A 22,460-nucleotide genomic window follows, 5' to 3' on the forward strand; every position below is an offset into this window, starting at 1 on the left:
TGCAAAGTACGTTTCTGTAAGTTATTTCAATGTTTTACACTACAAAAAGACGCTTCTACACAAACTATGTTGTATTTAGACATTAAGTCTGATGTTTAACAAATGCAGTTTAACAAAAAACTCCATGTAATGGACGGTTGTAAAGCACATTACGGAAACGTGACGGAGAAAGTCTTACATAACTTCCAGTTCTGACCAATCAGGGCGCGTAGTTTCTTCCTCCTTGAGCGTGTGGGTGGAGATGTTGACACAGAAGAGACATCTTGTAGGTAGTTGTTCATACGCGTAGTATATATCTACAGCTTTTGTTGTGTTCGTATTTTAAAATATTTGTCAAATTTGCCTACATTAATTATAGAGCTAGCAATAAGCCGTAAACATTTGGACGTTTTGAAGTTTTTTGTCGCGTGTTAGCAACGTGCGTTTGAAACATCTGAAGGTGTCGTATTTCTACACTCGCTTTTTCTTTAATTGTCGCTACTAGCTTAAAATAGTTTAATTTTAAACTTATTTTTTGGTAAATGTTTCCGTTTGATTATAACAACTGAGCTTGATTAGATTTGTGTGTTTTCACTGTGTTTCGGGGTTTATCTGCCGTCTACACATGCAGCCAGAGCTGCTCAGCAAACCCAACTCGGTGGATAAAGTCATGGAGCAAGGTTAAACTGGACAAACCTACTAAAAACTGCGGAGCAGGTTGAAAACTCTGTCTTTCATTTTTGTCTACTGACAGAGGAAAAACGTGAACGGACACCCTCTTTGGTTTGTTTTTGTTTTGCCATTGGAAGGACCACCCTCTTTATTTTCAACGCTGTGCTGAAGAATTCAGACAGCATGGGAGTCAACACCATCCATTGGTTTAGGAAGGGACTACGGCTGCACGACAACCCGGCTCTGAGGGACTCTATCCGGGGTACAGACACCCTGCGATGCATCTACATCCTGGACCCATGGTTCGCTGGTTCCTCTAGTGTTGGCATCAATAGATGGAGGTAAGAGATTGGACAGAAGGGGTCATAAAGATATTTATCTGAACGCCTCCATGGAGAGTTGTGGATCAACTTCAACTAAAGGGTATGAATTAGATGCTACGAAATTACTTTTACCCAGCTGAAGACATTCTCTGTGGGGTTTGCATGTATGGGTTTTCTCTGGCATCCGTCCTCCATCCAAAGAAAACAATCCCCATGACTGCTATAAGGACCAACCCTGCAAGGATTAGGCAGGTATAAAAAAATAGATGGACGGATGGAAAATGAATATCTTTTGAATCATTAACTTTAAGTTCAAACAACTGATTCTTTATTTTATTCAAAGTTTCAATAGAGACCATAATACCATGCATATAACTAAGAATAAGGAAACGTTTACAATGACTTTGTTTCTCATTTGCTGTCTCTTAGTCTGCTCAGTGTCATCACATATGTAATATTTAAGAAAGCCAAAAAGTTGGTTGTTGTATAAACTGCCAAAAACAAGTGTTTGGTCACTTGGGTTCAGAAATGCGAAAAAGCAACAGTTTAACACGACTTAAAGTGTCTGATTTAAAACTTGAATTTTATGGAATCATTATAGTACTATCAAATATTAATTATTATACTCCTAATATGAGGTAGTGATGATCTCCTGTTTGACGTGACTATTTAAAAACACTTTGAAATTTAGATGCTTATCCTACACTATTTACAAAATTGTTCAGCGGCATTTCTCACAGAAGAAGGATCCCAACGGGTTGTTAAGCTGCTACGCTGAAATACTTACTAACCTAGTATTCATCACAATCAAACATTTGTATTTTAGTTACTTGAGAACTGTAGATAATGTGTTTTACTTTTTTTATTATGTGATTCTAAAAACTTTTCTCCAAATCTCAGTGCTATGCACAAAATAACATTTATTATCTGCCATTTTTAGAAATCCACATTCTTTGTTTATAATCATAAGTTAGTTCATCATCTCATGCTCTTTCATGATATTGAGAAACACTACTTTCACTCTATCCAAGTGAATTTCATTTGTAGGTCAAGTTTTGTTAGAAGCAGAAAATGGATACTTCACCACCCATACATTAGTTGCTAGTCTCCCTGGGTTGAGTCTTTTGCATTTATTGATAGAGTATACATCTGTAGACTGATATAACTGTGCAGAATCACAGTACAAGCACGATGACCAGATTTGCTGATGACACTATTAATGGTATTATCCCCTGCAGTGAGTCAGCCTACTTGGAGGGGATCAACCAGAGAACAGCTTGCATCTCAAAATCAGTACAAGAAGCTGATTGTTGATTCCAGTTGATTTGGAGGAAATCACCATCATCTATGTTATTAATAAACACAAGTGGAAAAATTTTAAGATTCCAAGGAATGTGAACCTACTTGCAATTCAGTCATTCATTTTATTTGTATTTACACTGGTTAGTAAATAAATTATATCTTTGATACATCATGTTCCGCATGGAAATTGTAGATTTTCCGCAGTTAATCTGGTACTATGTGGTACATTTACTAGTGGCCACGTGCTGTTTCAGCACAAATAATTTTTTTAACTCTGATTTCATTTGGACTAATGTTATCTGGGCAGAAACGGTGTAGACCATTCATGCCTTGGTTAAGGCTTCAGGCAGTGAGTTGCCGGCCTAATCACCGTATGGCTGGTTCTTTTTCTTAGTTGTTCAGTTTTCATGAAAGATTCAGAAACGGTGTCAGTGTGCTGACACACTCACTACCTCATTTGTCATAGCTCTAGCCTACAATTACACGCTTTTATTCACCAAGCAGCTCTCCACATTACCATATTTTCTTCTTGCACACTTCATTTTTGTTTCCATAATTCCACATATGACATATTTCCCCATAATGTTCTGTTCATTAATGCTTGTGTTTGAGTCACTGTAACAAGTTAATTTGTCTGCAGTTAATCTATATTGTTCAATGAATTCAGTCAGTCAAATAAATAAACTTTTCAATAGTATTCTAATTTAAGAAATATGACTGGATAAAATGGGGGGTGGGGAGTTTTGGCATCTTTTCTTTGGCTTAAGAACATTAATATTGATCCATAATTTTTGTGCTGAATCATTCTCTGGGTATGCCACAGTTAGTTGTATGAAACATTATTAACATTATTTTTAGCCACAGGCTAATATGAGAGTGCATAAATAAAGCTTCTGAGAAATGTATTTGATATAAAGCCTTTCAGTTCCAAGTTTTATGCCATTTATGTAAAAAAATTATAACTCTTTAAGTGGAGAAATTATGGGAAGATGTTCCATAAAATGTGTTACATCTTATGGAGCTATTTCGAATCAGATAGACAATGAAGATATACAAAAACATTTGAGTCTGCTGTCACCATTTTTGTACTTAAAGATTAAGGACTCTTTCAATTTTGACAATCGTTTTCTTTTTTAAAAAAGCAGGAACAAACAATATAGATTTATTTTGGATTTCATCATAATGAATATCTTCAGATTAGTCTTGAGCAGCTCAGAAACATTTGATGTCTTTATGTGGTTTACTTTTTAAACTAACTTGTCAACCATCATTTTAGAGGTTCTCATTGAAGCAGTTAAAGTCTCCTATAATTCAGGGCCTTGGGATGTTTTTCCCTAACATGATCCAAGTGACAGTCATAAAAATAAATGTCTGCTGAATTGTGCGGTATATCCAACCTCTAAAGAGTTCATTCAGATCAACTATGCTTGTCAGTACTGATCTTGTGATTGCATTCTGTGCATCTGTTAGCACAAAATATAAGTCATTTGGTAACGTCTGTCCTTCTGTCTTCTCAGGTTTTTGCTGCATTGTTTAGAGGATTTGGATGCAAGCCTGCGCAAACTTAACTCCCGCTTGTTTGTGATCAGAGGTCAACCCACAGATGTCTTCCCTCGTCTTTTTAGGGTATGAAAATTACTTCCAAGTTTGCACATTCACGCCGGTTTGAACAAATTTATGATGTTAAATAAAACAACTAATTGTGTTTAAACACATTCCAGTATTGTGTTTCTCAGACTTTATGTGATCATTTGTTTCCTAGGAATGGAATATTACGCGGTTATCCTATGAATATGACTCTGAGCCATTTGGAAAGGAACGTGACGCTGCCATCCAGAAACTAGCCAGTGAGGCCGGCGTGGAGGTCACTGTCCGGATTTCACACACACTCTATAACCTGGACAAGTGAGTTAGTCTGGATTATTTGTTGGGACAATTTCGTGTGGCAATCAACCTATTTAAAACTGTTGTTTTCATACTATTTTTGCATGTAAGGGCTTCCTTAAAACACCTTTCTGTCTCTTAAAGGATTATAGAACTCAATGGTGGTCAGCCTCCACTTACATATAAGCGCTTCCAGGCTATAATTAACCGAATGGATGCTGTGGAGCTCCCTGCAGAGACGATCACATCAGAAGTAATAAAAAGCTGCACCACTCCAATTACTCATGATCATGATGACAAGTTTGGCGTTCCATCCCTTGAAGAGCTTGGTGAGCTGCTTCTTCGTTTTAAGCTTGTGAAATGTGTTTATAGGCTCCGCCACCTATTTGTTTCGACCTGGAATGGTGATAAATGTATTTCCCAGTTCATCCGTTAAGCTAAACTATGTTTAGAGGAAAAAAGAACTTTATTTTTCATGCCTAATATATAAACCCTGCTGCAGAATTTTAATTTTGGCACATTTCTTGATTATTAATGAAATTGTAAAGCTTTTTAGCAAACCTCCCTCTTTGCTTTAAAACACAACTGTTAATACTTGTTTCATTATAGTATTAGTTTTTCTATTCTCAAGATGAATGCTATTGGTCGGTTAACCTGAAATAACCCAGAATGTTGCAACTAGGTATGCATATCTAATTGATCCACTTCGTTTCTGAAAGCCATGAACTAACAACCATTTTCCTACGGTAGGTTTTGAGACGGAGGGCCTCAACACTGCAGTCTGGCCAGGCGGAGAAACGGAAGCCCTCATGAGGTTAGAACGACATCTGGAGAGGAAGGTAAAAATTTACCTTTTTAAAGTACTGACCCGATGACATACATGTAATCATTGAATTTATACGGAAAAATAGCTTATTTCACAAACTAGTGTTTGAATAGTCAATTAATTCATGATTTTAATTTAGTTTTTGGCTGTACATGTTGATATGAAGAGATAATTTTACTACTACTTTCAACATATGGATTCTGTTCAGAGAGGACAGCAGAAGGTTAGGGGATTTGTTGTTAATACTCCGGTTCTTCATTACCTTAATGAAGAACCGGTGTATTTTATGCAAATACACCATAGTGTGTATTTGCATAAAATTAACAGCCTTTTTTGGTGTTTTTTACAGTATACAACTGACCTCTGCTCTAAAACTTAACATATTATAACTGTCAATTATTATCTGGGCATGATGGGTGTGCATAAAAAATAATCCACAATCAGCAATATTTTAAAAGTTATTGCTGATTGTGAAACTTAGTTTTTCACCCCATATAACTTGAAGCTCAAATTCAAGTTTTTGAACAATTTTAAAACAGTAAAGGATATCAGAAAATGTAGACTGAGAAGAGGAATTTCTCAGATGAATAACAAAAGGCATATGGATGCCGGTAGAAGTTAATTTACATTAGTAACAAATAACGGCTTTTACTGACTGAAAGGTCTTCTTTCAGAGCATTTTTATTTCTAATTAAACCCCCAGTTTTGACTAGCATCAATTAATAACCATCTCATTTCTTATTTCAAAGGTTTGTTTCTTCATTTAAATTAACAAAACTCTAAGCTTTCAAAGATGCTTTCCAAACGCTTAAATTAACATTTTCACCTAAAACAGCCGGAAACTTTGCTATCTGTGCTTTTTCCCTTCCTGTCGGGTTTTTATTGTTGCAGAAAGCTGCTAAATAAAAACTTCACAGATTAATGCATCCTTAAGGCATTGCACAATAATCTTTAAAAACTCTATTTGATTTAAAAATGACTTAAAACAATTTTATAAGTAATCTATTCTCGTCAATTCTCTTCCTTTTGCAGTCATCTATTAAAATGTTGCTAAAAGCGATAATATTTTCTACATGTTTTTGCAGGCGTGGGTGGCAAACTTTGAGCGTCCTCGAATGAACTCCAACTCCCTGTTGGCCGCTCCTACAGGCCTCAGCCCGTATCTGCGCTTTGGATGTCTCTCTTGTCGGCTCTTCTACTTCAAACTCACAGATCTTTACAAAAAGGTAGAAATGATCCTGACAGATGAAAAACATTTCTTTGCAATATACATTAGCTAAATGTATATTCTGTAATAACTGAAAATGTACCATTATAACAAATAACAGGTTTGTTTCTTAATTTATCAGGTGAAGAAGAACAGCACACCACCTCTGTCCCTTTATGGCCAGCTCTTATGGAGGGAATTCTTCTACACAACGGCCACCAACAACTCCTGCTTTGACAAGATGGAGGGAAACCCCGTTTGTCTTCAAATACCCTGGGACCGAAACCCGGAAGCCCTGGCCAAGTGGGCAGAGGGACGAACAGGTTATCCATGGATTGACGCTATAATGACCCAGCTGAGACAGGAGGGCTGGATCCATCATTTGGCCCGGCACGCTGTGGCCTGTTTCCTCACAAGGGGAGACCTCTGGATCAGCTGGGAAGAAGGCATGAAAGTAAGAATAACGAGGAGAAGCAAAAAATCCACTTCCTACCTGAAGTTAACTTGGAGTCATTGTGGCTATAAGTACCATATTTTGGAGGTTTTGTGAACCATTCATTTTCAAGGGTGAAAGTGAAGTGTACAGCACATATAGGTAAAACCAATAATTGGATGAGAACGTTTGAAATTGTTGTGGATTTAGTCTAACAAACATATTTTAAAAATTATCATAAAAGCTCAAACATGCATATAGTCCCGCCCAAAGATCTGGTTCAAATGAGGAAATATATTTCCTCAAATATGAGGAAATATGTTTAAGCTGGTTGGTTTCTGGCACCAACACAACATCAGAGCATTACCCACAATGGTTTTGTATTGTTAAGTTCAAGGCTTTCCAGAAGCTTAATGTTATACTGCTTAGTCCTTTGATGTAGATTTGGGATCATTTTTCCCTGCTTGAATATTTTATGTTGTGTCTAATCTTCATTCATTAGCAGCAGCTTTCAAATGAAGCTGATTTGTACAAAAATCACAGACAACAAATAAGCCTCTCACATGATAAACATATTGTTCTTTAGTTTAAACAAAGAGGCATTTTTCCTCTCTGTTTGCAGCAGCAACATTCAGTTTAGGTTTCATGTGTTTTTGTACCATGCACTTACTTTTGCATGGTAAAAGTAAGTGCGTGGTCTCTCAGTCCATGGGAACATGGAACTTTTTCTCCCGTAGACAGTGGCACTGATGTTGCAGTAGTTTCTTGCTGTCTGCTGCAATCCGTTTATATGGCTCGGGTGAAAGATGAACACAGTTGGGCGTTTTGACAGGGCTGTGATCCCAAACACACGTCGAAGGTGGTCTTGAAATAGATACGTTTCTGGAACGGTCCTGACTTCAGCTGTACTGAACAGTTGGGAAATATTTTTAAAAGCAAAGTCTGTCAAGGAAACCGACCGATTTGAATAAACTGCACCAGTTCTGTGCCAGTAATTTGTCATTCATTCAGCCACAGCTTGTTCATGGTTAATAAAATATTTGTGTTTGTATACGAATTTCAGCATCGTGTAAAATCATGAACATGTGTAGATGTGAAGAAAAGTCCTCCATAAATTCACATATCTGGATATAATTCCTGATTTTAGATTTCAGTGAAGTTGTTGCTGTTTTTTCATCCTGAAAAAACATCAAAATCCAAAATCATGAGATTAAGTGAATGTAAACTAGTGACAGTATGTGTCACAATTAACTTCCCAGTTGAGTCATCTAAAACACTGGAGTAAATGGAAGTAATACAGTGTTGTTGTTTGTTCGCAGGTCTTTGAGGAGTTGTTACTCGATGCAGACTGGAGTGTAAACGCCGGCAGCTGGATGTGGCTTTCCTGCAGTTCATTTTTCCAGCAGTTTTTCCACTGCTACTGTCCCGTGGGATTTGGTCGACGCACTGACCCCAGTGGCGACTACATACGGTAAGTCACTGCTTTCACGTGAATATAAAAAATTTGTTTTAAGATTAGGATGTTTGTTTTATGCTTCCCACAGAGATTAAAATGGGAAACCAAAATCTCATGGTTAACTTGTGCTTTTCTAAACCCTCACATGGGGGGGAAGGCATGTCAGATGGTTTCAGAAATTTGTAAAAATAGCAAGCTCATCTTGTGTCTTCACTGTGGGTATGAAAAGGTGATCCTTAATAAAGTGAAAACAAAGGGTGCTTTGTCCCTGTGTTTTATTTTGCGCATCTTCCTTTTTTTCAGTCGTTACTTGCCTGTGTTGAGGGGTTTTCCTGCAAAATACATCTATGATCCTTGGAATGCCCCGGAGGATGTGCAAAAGGCAGCTAAGTGTGTCATAGGAACCAACTACCCCAGACCCATGGTGAACCACGCCGAGGCCAGCCGCGTCAACATCGAGAGGATGAAGCAGATTTACCAGCAGCTCTCCTGCTACAAAGGACTGGGTAAAGACTAGAGCTGGATGATTGTTAAATCTTCAAGCACACTGTAGATTAATATTAGGTGTAATGAATGGCAGGCGCCTTCAATTTTGTTAGTTTTAACAAAGTTGAAGGCAGCTGTAAGAACCACTTATCTTTAGAAAAAAGAATGAGACAGATCTTCAATTTATTCCTACATCGACCCTGAAGAGTTGTCCTGCTCTGACACAAGCAGTTAGTCTGTCTTAGACACCAAGTCACATCGTCACATAACCTAGTAGATCTTGTTTCTTTCCTTTGACCCCAACTCTAGAGCAGTAAAACAGGTCCAAACATGTTCCCACCCATTGAGAACTTCATCTGTTCTACTACTTTTAAGGTGTAGCTGTATTCTTCTTCTCAATGCATTAACATTTCTCACAGTAAAATCTGCTGCTGTGTTCTCCTCTCTTACGAAAGTTGTAAGTTTTCATACAGATAAAACAAACAAAATATTTATGTGGAGGAAAAGAAAACCGTTTTCGCACTGCAAGGAACAGAACGGAACGGTCCGGTTCCACCCGTACTTCAGCACTGTTGTGTTTGCATATAACTGAGGGCGGCATCGAAGCTGTATCTGACGTCATTATTTTTGAAACTAAACAATGATTTCGATGTAGCGGCCGAAGTCATTTCCTCAGAGATGCGGCGGAAAACTTTCCTCGTTGACCGATCTAGTTCATTCTGTACTCGTTCATCAGAGAGTAAGCGGAGGAAAAAAATGACCTCATCATGCGACCAGGTAACAGCAGAATATTGAGAGGAATTAATCACAAATTTAAAAAAATTATAATAAAAATATTAAAAAGAGCACTCTTTACAAAATACAGTAAGAACAGTTTAGTGAGAGCCAGCTAAAACCGATCAACGGTTGACTGCAAAACCACCAACGGCTGACTCTAAACCAATCAGCTGCTGATTCTAAGCAGCCCCATTTGGCCGGCCCAATTGGAAGCACAGCTCTTGTGGTTCCAAGGAGCTGGGTGGAACCAGGTCGGAAGTTCTAATGCAAACACGGTCGGCCCTACTTTGAACCCGTTCCGTTCCATTCCTTGCAGTGCGAAAACGGCTCAAGTAAATTTATAAGTACACCCCCTTTCAAAATATAACCTCTATTTACTTTTTGTCACTTTACTACTCACCCACTTAACTCACTTTATCAGGAAAGCTAAGTTGCCACCACTTAGCATTTAATTGTAACCAATGTGAGACCATTTAGACATTAATGCCATTTATATTTGATTTCAGTGTGTTTGGACTCTTGATGTTGCCGTGGGCAGAAATCTGTTTTCCCAGATAGCCCACACACCCCTGCAGAAGGCAGAGCGGGTCAGTGTCAGGGAACATCGTCTCTGTAAATGGCTTGGTTTTTAGAACCCACAGTGTAAATGCAAAGTAACAATCTCTGTAAATAAAATGGTTGCAGGACATTCTGTTCAAAACCGTTAAGAAATGCAACTTTAGTTTTTCTCCATCAGTAGCGTTTCGAATGGTTGCTATTTGGTCTCATATGAGTGAAGCGGCTTCATAAACGCGTTTGCTGTGTCACCACTGTGGCTTGTGACAAACCTTAATTGAAAATTATGTATCCTTTTGTCTTACACTTTAGTTGTACTCGATGTTGTGTTACTCTCACTCATACAACTGTGATTAAGTACATTTGATTTTCTGGTTGTACTGTGACAAATGTCAAATAGTCCAAGGGCCATGAATACTTTTGCAAGGCAGACTATCATTATTCTGAAGGGAAATTTGTTTTACTGCTGGTAGTAAAGCATGAAACACATGAACACACGTTGTTCACTTTACCACTGTTTTTATACTTAATGCTGAAGTCTTGTATCCAGATCTCTGTGCACATCAGATGGCAGCATGATCGAACAATTTAATCCCATGTAGGAGGATACCAATTTTAATTTAGAGGTACACAATGAATAAGCATGAAATTCTGCTTATGTTTCAGGGCTACTTGCAACTGTTCCAGCAAATCCCAACAATGGCGTAAATGGTAGCAACATTGGAAGAGTCGACGCTTACTCTGCTGCAGGGTCCTTTGAAAGTCCCCTGTTGCAGGAGGGAACATCTCAAACAGGTACGGCAACTTTAAGAATACAATTAAGTTGCGCATTATTCTCAGTACACTAAGATTTTTACAGAAGAATCATGTTATTCAAGACTAAAATTTCTTCTCATGAGACTTGAGCGTGATACCCAGCATCTGAAATGTGGCCTGCAGAGCTGCTCTAAGTTGTTTACAAGTAGAAGAGGAATACAGTGAATTATTATGGAGCATCACTAATACTCTGAGGAGAACATGTAATATGTCCTCAGCACTATAATAGGCTGTAACAGCATTTTTTGTCACTCATCAATAGGCCTGTCGCGATAAACGATAAATCAATTAATCGCACGATAAATTAAACCTATCGAGCTCATTTTAATTATCGGCTTTATCGTCTCTTCCTGCCTTTTTTCTTTCTGTTGATGACACTGAATGAAAAAAGGCTCAGCTCCGGTGCTCTCCACTGATCCTCCCTTCCTCATTTCCTTAGTGTAATGTCCAGCGCACACGAGTTGTCGGCCCATTTTCAAAACCTGAGAGACACCTTAGCCGACAGAAATCCCAGGTATAACGGTTCGATCGGGTTCGTCGTACCGTGTGATGTCCAGCCACATGGGCACAAAATAATGGCTACAAGTCCAGTTAACTAATTTTAAAACCAGGCATTAATCAATGCTATAGAGTCTACATGCGATACATGTGGCTAGAGTCAGAATAAAGTCCTGACTGAATGAAAATCATTATAACCTATTTATGTCACGTTAACAAAGAGCAGCTGAAAACTTATCGGGTTTATTAACTGCGGTAGCAATTTGGCTCCAACTCCTCCCTTTGTCATTTCTATATTCTTTGCACGAAACGTTGAATAAATATTAATGTTGTTTCCACATATCATCTCCAATGTTCACTGGACTTCGGGTTGCGCTGTGTCAGTTGTTTGGGATTCCCGCCCATAATTTCCCTTCAAAAAGCACAGAGGAGGATCCGCGCTTTCTGATTGGCTACCTGCCGCATTCAGCTTTAAGCTCCCAGTCGGGGAAAACCCCTGATTTAGATCGGAGCGGCCACGACGATCTACCGTAACCCACCATACACTACGGGATGATCGGTTACGAAATCACCAGCGACAACCTTAGATCGGCCAACGATCTAAGATTGTTGTAAGTGGAAAAAAGGGGCAAAAAATCGTGTAGTATGAACTACTGCATCAGGTAGTCAGATGTGCCCATCTTCTCTATTTAAATCTAATGATTACTGAAGGCCAATATAGTATACAGACTTTATAATCTGCACTCTTTTGGTTGAATGCAGTATTTATTTCCACTTTGGCTTTATGTTGTTTAGTTTTTATTCAAGTACGTTTTTTGTTAATGGAGACTGAGAATCCATTTTATTTTTGTTTTTGGTTGTTTTGTTTATTTAGTTTATTAGTTCCAGTGTTATGTGTTTTTTTGAAAATAAAGTGTATCTATCTATGGCAGGAAATAGCATGCATTATTAGTCATTTCCATTAAATCAGTGTCAAAAGGTCTTGAAACAATATTATCGTTTATCACAATAACTTTTTAGACAATCAATCGCTCAGTAAAATTTGTTATCGTGACAGGCCTACTCATCAATGAAAGCTGCTTGCTAATGTGTCTGAAATCTTGTCGATGTCTCTCCTGTGTCATATTTGATAGTTGGAAGGAGACAGTCCTCGCAGAAACGCCGTCATGAAGAGCCGGAGCCTGAATGCAGCTTCAAGTCCTGGAAGCACAGCAAATAGCTTGGATATTAATAATGGATATTAATAATCCCTCACATGGTTTCTGTTCCATGTCCTCCGGTAGCAACAACTAACTCCCGCCTAATGACGATGGAGATGAGACCGTTAATCTGCTGGTACCATTCAGTATTTCTTTTATGCAGGAAGTTGTAGACATTAAGTGAATTATGAGTTGCTTGCATTTCAGATATTGCCTGTTACCATGTGTTAGTCGCAGGATGGGAGCTGGTTTAACTCTCAGGTACAAAGTCATAAAACTGTAATATATCAGACCGAACCATGCAAAAATGACATGAAGCAGCCTGTTGTCTTCCACTGCAGTGTGTAACTGCGAGCATGATGAACCTGCTAAACAATAATATTTCCTCGCATCATTTAGCATTTTGATGGAAGAGTAAAGCATTTTCTTAAATTCATGTACACAAATAAAATGCCTGTTGTTTCAGCACAACAATTAACAATTTGGAGTTTTCATTCCACAAAAGTTGAGATTTGTTTTCCAAGCTAAGAGTCTTAGTAGAAGCCAGTCAATATTAAACATTTTGTAAATATTTGGAACTGTTTTTATGTTTTTGTATATTTGGCTGTGGTCTCAAAAAAGTCTTTCTGTGAACAAAGGTACAGAAATGTAAAGATTATAATTTAAATATATATTATTTTGTCACCTCAGTGATCGTAAATGTGTTTTGTATAAATAACGGCAATTTTCTGAATGTTTTGACATGACAATAAAAGACAAAAAATTATAAAGTTTTGCATTTGGATTTTGTGGGATAAAGCTTCCATTTTTCTGTTCACCAAAGGAAATGCAGTAATCTGACATTTAAATTCAATGGTTGTTGGTGGCATTTTAGAATTGAAATGACTCCATAAAACAGCAAGTCAGGCCTTTTAGCAAAATTAAATGCAGCTGAAGTCATTCAAACACGTCTGCATTTCCTGCAGCGACTGGTCAGATTGGAGCTCCATTGAAGAGTATGCAATTCTACTGGAAGCATACCCAAAAAGTATACAGTAAATAATAATTTTAAATAAATCATTTAACATTCCAAAACCCTGATTTCAGTTTCGTTAATTCATTTTATAATCCGAGAATTAATTGCATGAAAATGTAGACATTTTTTCATGTAGAAAAGTTTTTCACTTTTTGTTTTTATAAGTTTTCCTTTTTCAAGAAAATATCACGAGAATTAACATATCTAAAAGTTGCAGGACTCTGGCTCTTGAAGAACATCACTGGAGAATAGGGACCTAAAAATACTGTACCGATCTTATAAATAATGCCCAATCTTTGGTCCATTCTGTATTGAACACAATGCCTACAAACCAACTGACATGCCTCTAAATGTTTGAGAAGAAAATACCTTAATTGGCATTCATGGTACCGACGTGTAGAAATCCTAACAAGACTTTTTTTTTTCTGCAGTAGGATTATTGCACACTGAAAACTATAAAAATTCAACTTTGCATTACAGTACATTTATTCAATTTCCAAAATAAATAAAATTATTGGCAATACTATGGGCATGTCCGTGTTCAGCATTCAGACTTCTCCTATGCCAATTTAACGAAGTGGGAACATGCACAAAAGGATCTTTGACCTCACATTCCTTTCTCTACATAAGCCAGAACTTTTACTGAGGGATGTATTTTCTGTTTACTGGTAGAGTGAACTTCATTGTCATTCCAAATTTTTTGGGTGTCAAAGGATCCACCGGTGCACTTTAGCAAATTTCCCAAAACCTTTAGATAAGAAATAACCCTGCAGCACCACTTATGCTCACCACACTCAACAAACATGCGATGCTTTAAATTTTTTTGTTGTCATTTTACACCAAACCAGTTGGTACTTCAAGAAAAACTCATCATTTGACCAAAGCAGCTGCGAAATGCCACATTTATGTCGATCATGGTAATAACTGTAAGCTAAATGATAGAAAATGTCTGTTGAACCGATTCATTTTTTTTCTTGTTCAAATATGAGAGATATGAGTTAAAGGAACAGGCCGCTTTATGTGCAAGTGTTTTTTTTTCTCTCTCTCTCGGCTTCAGTCAAAACAGAAACCATCACATAAGGAAAACCACATGCAAGCCATTTTCATTTTCAGTGATTTTTTATCAACCAGGTCTAAACCAAACTGCTGCTATGCTCGTTGTCCAAATTGCGTGAATAGGCAAATATTGCAAAATTGTTTGATTACGGCTCGCGCTTCAAATACATATCACAACTCTAATCTTTGTAAGCACTGCATAAAGATACATCACATTTGATAATTCGTATGTAATCTTTGCCAGCGACTCACTCGGTCACGGTTTTGTGACAAAAAAAAAAAAAAAACGAGGAAAAGCTGCACGGTGTCCAATGGCAGCAGCCGGTCGGTGGGCGGGGACAGTTCAGTGCAAATTCAATAAAATGTTCGCTCACAGCTTCATGTTGCAGACCGCCAACCTGCGCTGCTTCCTGGTTGAGATTTTCTACACCGCCTGTTGCTGGAGATGGAGAAGGATCTGGAAAAAGTGCAGAAGAAACCTGTTCGCCTCATCGCGGCGATTTGCAACAACATGGGAATGGGGAAAGACGGGACGATGCCCTGGAGTTTACCGTAAGAATAGCAGCATAACACAGCTGCATAGATATTGTGCTATGTACACAAGGCTGCTCGATTTTTCACTTTTTAATGCTATAGAATAAAAATGACAAAAACGATGCTCTTACTGTTTTTCTACGTAAAAAGGCGTGTGTTGTTTTAATAAGTAGGAGTTTTATCAAAGCTCCTACTTTGATAAAGTAGGATACTAAAAAAGGGATTTTTAAGTATCAGTTACTTAAAAATCCCTTTGTTAATTTGTTGAGGTTTAATTAATTTGACCAGAATTATCCTTTATATTTTTTAACAGTATTCCAAAATTAATGATGCAGTCTGCTCTGATTCTTGTACTGAACAATCACGAGTGTGGCTTTAGTTAAGCACTGCTTTGGTATTAATCACATCCACACAGCCATGTGGCTGTTAAATAATAAGTTATAGACCGGTCAATGAACTTTAGAACAGCAGTAAAATTAAAGAAATGGTAGAAAATTATGGATAATTAAAAAAGAACTGTACAGTCACTCACAGATAGCAGCTGTAGTAGATTGGCTTCAAAGCTCTCTATGAATTATCAGTGTGTACGCTGATGATAACGTTGTACTTTAATTTGTTAGGCTAAATACTTCACATAGAGTATGTTATGAACAACTCTGCACAGCTGTTAAACTGGTGTCCTGTGCGTGATGGAAGTGGAGCCGTTAATGTTTTCTTTTCCACCATATTTTCTGCATGTGCCAAAAAGTACGTGGAATCAGTGAGCAAAAACTAAATGTTTCTGGACTAAATGTGGAAACTATGATATCCACAGGTCTGAACACCAGTACTTTATGAACACCATCACAAGAGTGTCGCGACCAGGTAGTGCTCAACGTTACTTCAAGAAAATTGTTTTAAGGCTCCAGCTTGAACTCATTTTTAAGTCATATTCTGTTATTCTGCAGGTAACATGAATTTGCTGATTTGGGGGCGACTCTGCTGGAATTCCCATCCCGAAAATATATTTCCACTGGCCAATACACTGCATGCAGTGCTCAGTAAAACATCGAGGTGGGTATTGCTCCACAAAATCCTACAGTTATATATGAGCTTTAGCAAAAACTCCTGATTTTCATAAACAAGTTACTCATTTTTTCCCTTTTTCTAATTTCTGTGAATTCATTTTTCTCACAGCTCTGTCCCAGATCATGCCCACTTCTTGTGTCAAGACTTTGAGAGCGCTGTCCGCCTGGCTGCTCAGCCCCCCCTGTCTGGCATAATAGAGACCGTCTGGATTCTTGGTGGGACGCAGGTCTATGAGGTGAATCAACCTGGTCCATGTTTTAACAATAGAACATTTTAAAGATACTTTAATATAATGTATTTGTTATATTTTTTTTATACAAACGGGCTCAGAATCAACACAACAACTGCAACTAAGTATAGTTTCAGTAAAGTTTAATACTTATATTTCAAACAAAGTTGGAAAATTTAAGATTAAAATAAAATAATATAGGCACCAGCAACCCTCCCGACCCGACTACGGGACAAGGGTGTAAAGAGGATGGATGGATGGATGGATGGATGGATGGATGGATGGATGGATGGATGGATGGATGGATGGATGGATGGATGGATGGATGGATGGATGGATGGATGGATGGATGGATGGATGGATGGATGGATGGATGGATAAACAACACAAATTGTCTTCTGAATGGCCTCAAAGTTTCATCATTTTGATGTTAGTATAGTGAACTGTAGTAGTTCTCCAATGAACAGAATTATGATCGACAATATGCTAAATACAGTGCAAATAAAATACTTAGAATATGTGGTACCATCTAGTGGCAGAATAAAGCACCTACACCTTGTAGCGCTGAAGTTTTTAGCATTTGCAATGTCCTAGCATAGTTCTAAGCAAAAACAGGAATTGATTGAAAAGGGTTTAATTACAATAATTACCTTGCATGAGGCTTTTCCTGTTGGTTTTAGAATATATTTGAGTTGCATTGCTGATGTTTTAGCAAGTAGTGAAAATTAGACACGCGTTAAGCTGAATTATTTTCAACGATGTGCTTATCCGACTTTCTTTTCTCCCTTTTTTGGCCTCTTACTGATAGAAATCCCCTCTTGTTGTAAATGGTTGAATTATTTATCCGGTTGCGTATAAATCCCGACTTTGCCAAAACTCCTTTTCTAATCAACCAGAATAAAGACAGAAACTGTGATTTAGATAATGGACTTAGCAGAACATTAGCAGAACAACAAGTGCATTATTCTGTTGTTTAGGGTCAAATTGAAGCTTACTCTCAGAGCAGCAAGGTACTTAAACAGACCATCATTTTTGTTTTCCATCTATCCATCCCTAAAGTGTGTGGGTTTTGCAATGGTTTTTAAATCAACAAGGTGTGGACTTATATTAAATATTAGTTTAAGTAATTTGAACCATTTAAGAGCTAAGTGATGCATCAAATATGAATCCTCAGTGATGTATTACGGATTAATATTTGAAGTGTAACTGTATTTTCTGCCCTACCAGGATGCATTGAAGCACCCGTGGTGTGACCTTCTTTACCTGACCGATGTCATGGCCGACTTTGACTGTGATGTGTTCTTTCCTGATTTTGACAGAGAATTATTTAAATTACAGGAAACGTAAGTTTTTGTCTCATTCTGAAACTGAAGAGCATCTGTTTTTCTTTTCTGAAAACTGGAGCGATACATTTGAAACCTGGCTGCTTTTAAGCTGTTTAGTGATAGAGCCATTTGTCCCGTGGCAGAGAAATGGAAAGCAAGAGTCAGCAATATTGTCAGTGAAGCTTAAAAGGATTTGCTGAGCCAAACCAGAGCTTTGCCACTGTGAATAGAATAAAACTGAATTGCAAATTAGTAACAATGTGTCCATCAAAGTTAGATTTTGTTCTTGTTTTAAGAAATAGTAAATTATCACTAAATTCAAATCATAAACTTCATTCTGTGAAAATTCATTAGCTCCCTAACAGTTGTGTTTTGTTTTTGATTTTGTGACACACTGAAATGTTTCAGATTATCAATCAAATGTTCATCACAACACATCTAAACCAACCTGGTCAAATTTGAAAAGGTGCCCTCTAAATCTAATAACTTGTATTGTGCAATATCTGATTGGCAGCAACAACTGCCATTAAATGCTTTTTATAATTGACTCTTAAGTCTTTTACATTGCTTTGGTATCATGCTGGGTTACTCTCCTTTAAAGAATAGTCCTATTTCAGAGTTTAAAGCATGGAAGGTCTTTTTAATATCGACCCTCCGCAACCCAAACAGGATCTGTTTCTAAACCACTTCAGAAACATTAATTTTGTGTTTTTTACCCATTCAGAAATGGACTTTGGCAGTTGGATGGGTGATGGATAATTTGGACAACTCTCCTAAAACAATGATAATTTCAAATCCTCTTTTTGTATTTACTCTGGAACGTTTTCACAACCTTGTACAAGGATCGTAATCTGCTTCAGATTGAAATGTTTTTATACATGTCTTTGAGTTTTTATAACATGTAAGCATTATGTATATATACACACACACACATATATGTATGTGTGTGTGTTTATGTGTATGCGTGTGTGTGTTAGTTTTTGTCCCTGACTCACTTGTTTTTCTTTTGTTTCCAACTAAGATTTCCAGATGTACCAAGTGAAGTTCAAGAGGAGAATGGGATTAGGTTCAAATGCCAAGTTTTCAAGAAGAAGACGGATGATACCATGTAGATGGAAAAACAATTGAAATAATTACAAAAATAGAAGCAGAATATGTTTTTAACAAACTTATCTTTACTCTCCTTGGTGAATCATGTCCTGACAAAACTGTGGAGTTTTAGGACAGCAAATAATATACATTGAATTGAAAAGAAGATAACTTTCACCACACACTGCACAGTAAACTTGTGTAATTTAATACTGTGTTTTAATACTGCATAAAGTACATACAATTAATTAATGAAATGAGTTACAACACTTAATTTGCCTATGGAATCAATCAGTATTTTTCAATTGAATAAAACCATTTTTCCATAGATTTGTGTTCTTCTTTGGACAGACTGGTATTAAAAAGTTCATCCTCTTGGCCAGAGCTGTCAACTTTTAACTCTTTAGGTCCTTGTATTGTCTTCCCATAAAATCCTCCGCACCAACGATGGAAATGTGTGTCACTCTGCAGGTCTTTCCCCTTAACTGATTGACACTTTGGGGAGTTAGACACATAATTCAACTTGTTGCAATTTGTAATTTATTTTGAATAGAACATGTTTTAGTGCTTTTTATTATTATTATTATTATTATTATTATTATTATATTATTTCATTCAGTGTATCCCTCTTTGAGATCGTTTCTTCAGACACAAGCAGTTGTTATGCTTTTAATTAAAAATCAATTTACAACATGTCGATGTTTCTTTCCGTGTGAATAAAATGTTCCTTTACATTCGCGTAGTAGTTGGTCTTTTTAGCCACTAGATGGTGCCATCGGAGAGGACAGAAAGTGCACATTTGCTTGGGATAGACGACTGGTTTACGTCCAAGGTCTATCTGGAGGTGAGTCGAGTTGGTGAAAACTATGGACTTTTAGTTGCTTTGGCAGAAACAAAAATCATCCTTTGTACCACAAAATAGACAACAAACCAATGGAGCTCTCCACTATGAACACTCTCCTGCCAGTGGCGGAGCCAGAGGGGGGGCCAGGGGGACCAGTGCCCCCCCTGTCATCTGATTGGCCCCCCTAGTGGCCCCCCCAGATGATTGACATGTAACAGCACCAGGTTATTCCTGTACATTATTTGGAATCATTCTAAGCCAACCTAATATCTAAAGAAGAAAAACAATAATAAATATATCAAAAGAAAATGTATAAAACTTTATATAAGTCCATGTGACATAAATAAATAGATTTTTATCAGGCGCGATACCAGCCTCCTTTATACTCATAATAACAAGCTGATATTCTTCTCCTGGGTGTTTCAGTTGCTGCGCTGTGGTGCAACTCAAAGGCTAAAGCCCTTCATACCTGGTGGTGATGGTAAAGCACCAATAAGTTATTTATTGATCCTCCGCAAAAAAGAGAAAAAACCGAAGAGGGGCCGACAATGTTCTAGTTTGGATCAGAGGTTGCGTTACAGTTTTTTTCGTTGTCCGTCAAAGAAAAAAATTATTTTATTTCCAATTTGTAGTCATCAAACGAAACATTTATTATTTCTCTGCTAGAACGTTTTTGAAATCAGGTAACATTTCACGAAATGACGTGATTAGAAGACGGCAGAACTCTGATCGTTTCCTGATCCCTCAGCGGGAGAAAAACCAGCAGAAGCGGATCAGCTGAGCTAGAAGCTCCAAAGTCTCTGGTCCGTTAAAGCGTCCAGATCAGAGATGATCCTCTGACTGATATTGTTCTTAGTCTGATTAATAATGAGCTCCACGATGTTCTCTGTGCGTAAAGTTGAAACTGTCTGCGCACCAAGTGGTCAGCTGCGCTTCATCACAGTCTGGACAGAAACCAGCGGACTGCTCTCTGTTCTTATCAAGATGAGGGTGAGGAGGGAATCTGGCATATTAACTATGTTAAGTTTTTACTGGTTTTGTTTTTAAAACACCATTAAGCAGTGCAACTATATATTGTATATTTGGCGTTTGTCATCTCATGTGTGATTAATTGGAGCGTAACCGTGGAGCATTTATTGCCCAGCGCTCTGCGCTTGTTTCTGCCTAACGGATCTGCACTTTAATTTCTTTCCTCTCTCAACAGTCAGCTGTTATTCCTCTACTTAAACTACAATAAGTAGATCACATTCTCTTTAGGTTTTCTCTGTGTGCTCCAAACTCATTAAATGTAAAGTCATTAGAAGCCCGAACCACCATCAGGCAAATAATTCTGGTCCGACCCGGACTATTTTTAGCTGTCAAATTACCTGTCACAACAGAGCTTCCTAACCAAGGTGTCCATAACTCTTCAACACGCTGTCAGCTCCCGGTCAGAAAGATGCATCTAGTTCAGTGTCCATGAGATGATATTCAGAAAGGATCTTTTATTTGATTGATTTTAGTTTCCTCTGCGATGAACTCTGCATAAAGTCTGTCATGTCTCCATGTGCGCCAGTCTAAGGTGTTAATTATAACATGTAAAATGACAGAGGGGCCTAAAAACTAACCAAATATTCAGTTTGGTTATTTTTTAAAATTATTTATATGTGCACACACACATTTAAAATTTTGCCCCCCCAGAGGTAGTCCTGGCCCCCCCTTGGCCCCCCCAACTTTAAAAGTCTAGCTCCGCCACTGTCTCCTGCTGCATGGAGCCTGCGTCAGTGTAGAGAGACTATTTGTAAACACGGCAGACGTACGCACCACTTGACCCGTTGTCATGGCTACCCGCGTTTATCTTGCACTTTCAACACTAGGCAGTATGTTGTAAGCATACTACAACAGTTTATTAGTGTAATGAAATAAGTTGTGCTACCAATTTGTCATAAGTGACCCATCAATGACCCAAAAGCATTACATGCTCGTGAGTGACAAGAAAATCGCTTATTTGGAATATTAAAGCAATTTTGTTCACAGATTATCAGCTCTCAATAAGAGGCACTGAGTTCCCTCCAAATTAGAAAAACGTATTCGTGGTGAAGAGATCCAGAGATGCTGTACTAAAAGTAAAATCTTTGAAATCTGTTTGTATCCGTTTCTTTTATCATTTAACACACATTTTTAGCGTTTTACAGCCAAGTAAAACACTGGCTGTAAAACACCAGTGTTTTACTTGGCTGTAAAACATGCAGGATTTGCATGCAAAGTTGCATGCAGGATTTGTGGAAGAGAGATGATCTGCACTGGCTGTGAATTGTAAATAACTTTGCTAGTGAGTTATAAATAACGTTACTAGCCTAATTGTAGATAGTTGGAATAATGTGTTCTTGCTTGCTTTCTGCAGGAGACATGCGCAGTGTAGTGGCTGCTGACACAGTGTGATGTCGACTGATAATCCCCAAGTAGAACATTAATAGCAAGTGGTGTGATGATAAATTCCAGATAAAGACAAAACATGAATCAAATGTCATTATCCATGCATTGATGGATAATGGACTTTCTAAGAACTGGACTTGCTCTTGATTTGTTGCATGTGAGAAGATTTACATTAATGTCTGTTGTACAAAAAACTAGCAACTAGAATTTGCTTTTGTAATGAATTTTATTGGAACTGTTTAAATGCATTCCAAGCTGTTCATTGTATGCTTCTTAAAAACAGAAGCCCATCATATTCAGACATGATATAGCCTCTTTCTTGTGCAGCTATACTCATGGATTACCTGCTGTCCCATCTGAGTAAAACGCTTCCCACACTGGCCACAGCTGTATGGCCTCTCTCCAGTGTGGATGCGTTGATGGACTATCAATGTGTTTTCTTAAGGAAATTATTCCCACAGCTGTCACTGAT

General features: G+C 37.7%; 2 protein-coding genes across 3 annotated transcripts; both read left to right on the forward strand.

The window, feature by feature from the left end:
* Positions 1–13,183, forward strand: cry1b (cryptochrome circadian regulator 1b). Of its 2 annotated transcripts, none has more exons than XM_008411627.3 (12): positions 1–16; positions 734–992; positions 3,794–3,902; positions 4,039–4,181; positions 4,305–4,489; positions 4,911–4,999; positions 6,072–6,212; positions 6,336–6,647; positions 7,946–8,097; positions 8,386–8,588; positions 10,567–10,695; positions 12,348–13,183. In XM_008411627.3, the coding sequence occupies exons 2-12, from the start codon at positions 835–837 to the stop codon at positions 12,431–12,433; spliced, it is 1,707 nt and encodes a 568-aa protein (XP_008409849.1). In that variant the 5' UTR covers positions 1–16; positions 734–834; the 3' UTR covers positions 12,434–13,183. The 2 variants fall into 2 exon arrangements, with proteins under 2 accessions (XP_008409849.1, XP_008409850.1); XM_008411628.3 differs by lacking the exon at positions 1–16 and adding an exon at positions 190–265.
* A 1,664-nt stretch (positions 13,184–14,847) lies between these two features.
* LOC103466197 (dihydrofolate reductase) lies at positions 14,848–19,463 on the forward strand. The gene is made up of 6 exons (XM_008411624.3): positions 14,848–15,036; positions 15,833–15,882; positions 15,966–16,071; positions 16,195–16,321; positions 17,543–17,658; positions 18,662–19,463. Exons 1-6 carry the CDS (start codon positions 14,930–14,932, stop codon positions 18,750–18,752), a joined length of 597 nt encoding a protein of 198 aa, XP_008409846.1. The 5' UTR covers positions 14,848–14,929; the 3' UTR covers positions 18,753–19,463.
* The last annotated feature ends 2,997 nt before the right edge of the window (positions 19,464–22,460 follow it).

This window comes from Poecilia reticulata, chromosome 6 (genome assembly GCF_904066995.2).
Source record: "Poecilia reticulata chromosome 6, P_reticulata-male-v2, whole genome shotgun sequence".
In the NCBI taxonomy this organism is placed as follows: domain Eukaryota; kingdom Metazoa; phylum Chordata; class Actinopteri; order Cyprinodontiformes; family Poeciliidae; genus Poecilia; species Poecilia reticulata.

Excerpts from the sequence above, each read along its gene's own strand:
- cry1b (XM_008411627.3), top strand. The coding sequence starts at position 835 with ATGGGAGTCAACACCATCCATTGGTTTAGGAAGGGACTACGGCTGCAC. Across the intron at positions 993-3,793 it reads GTTGGCATCAATAGATGGAG|GTTTTTGCTGCATTGTTTAG; the intron begins GTAAGAGATTGG and ends CTGTCTTCTCAG. Across the intron at positions 4,182-4,304 it reads ACACTCTATAACCTGGACAA|GATTATAGAACTCAATGGTG; the intron begins GTGAGTTAGTCT and ends TGTCTCTTAAAG.
- LOC103466197 (XM_008411624.3), top strand. The coding sequence starts at position 14,930 with ATGGAGAAGGATCTGGAAAAAGTGCAGAAGAAACCTGTTCGCCTCATC. Across the intron at positions 16,072-16,194 it reads GTGCTCAGTAAAACATCGAG|CTCTGTCCCAGATCATGCCC; the intron begins GTGGGTATTGCT and ends TTTTTCTCACAG. Across the intron at positions 16,322-17,542 it reads GTGGGACGCAGGTCTATGAG|GATGCATTGAAGCACCCGTG; the intron begins GTGAATCAACCT and ends CTGCCCTACCAG.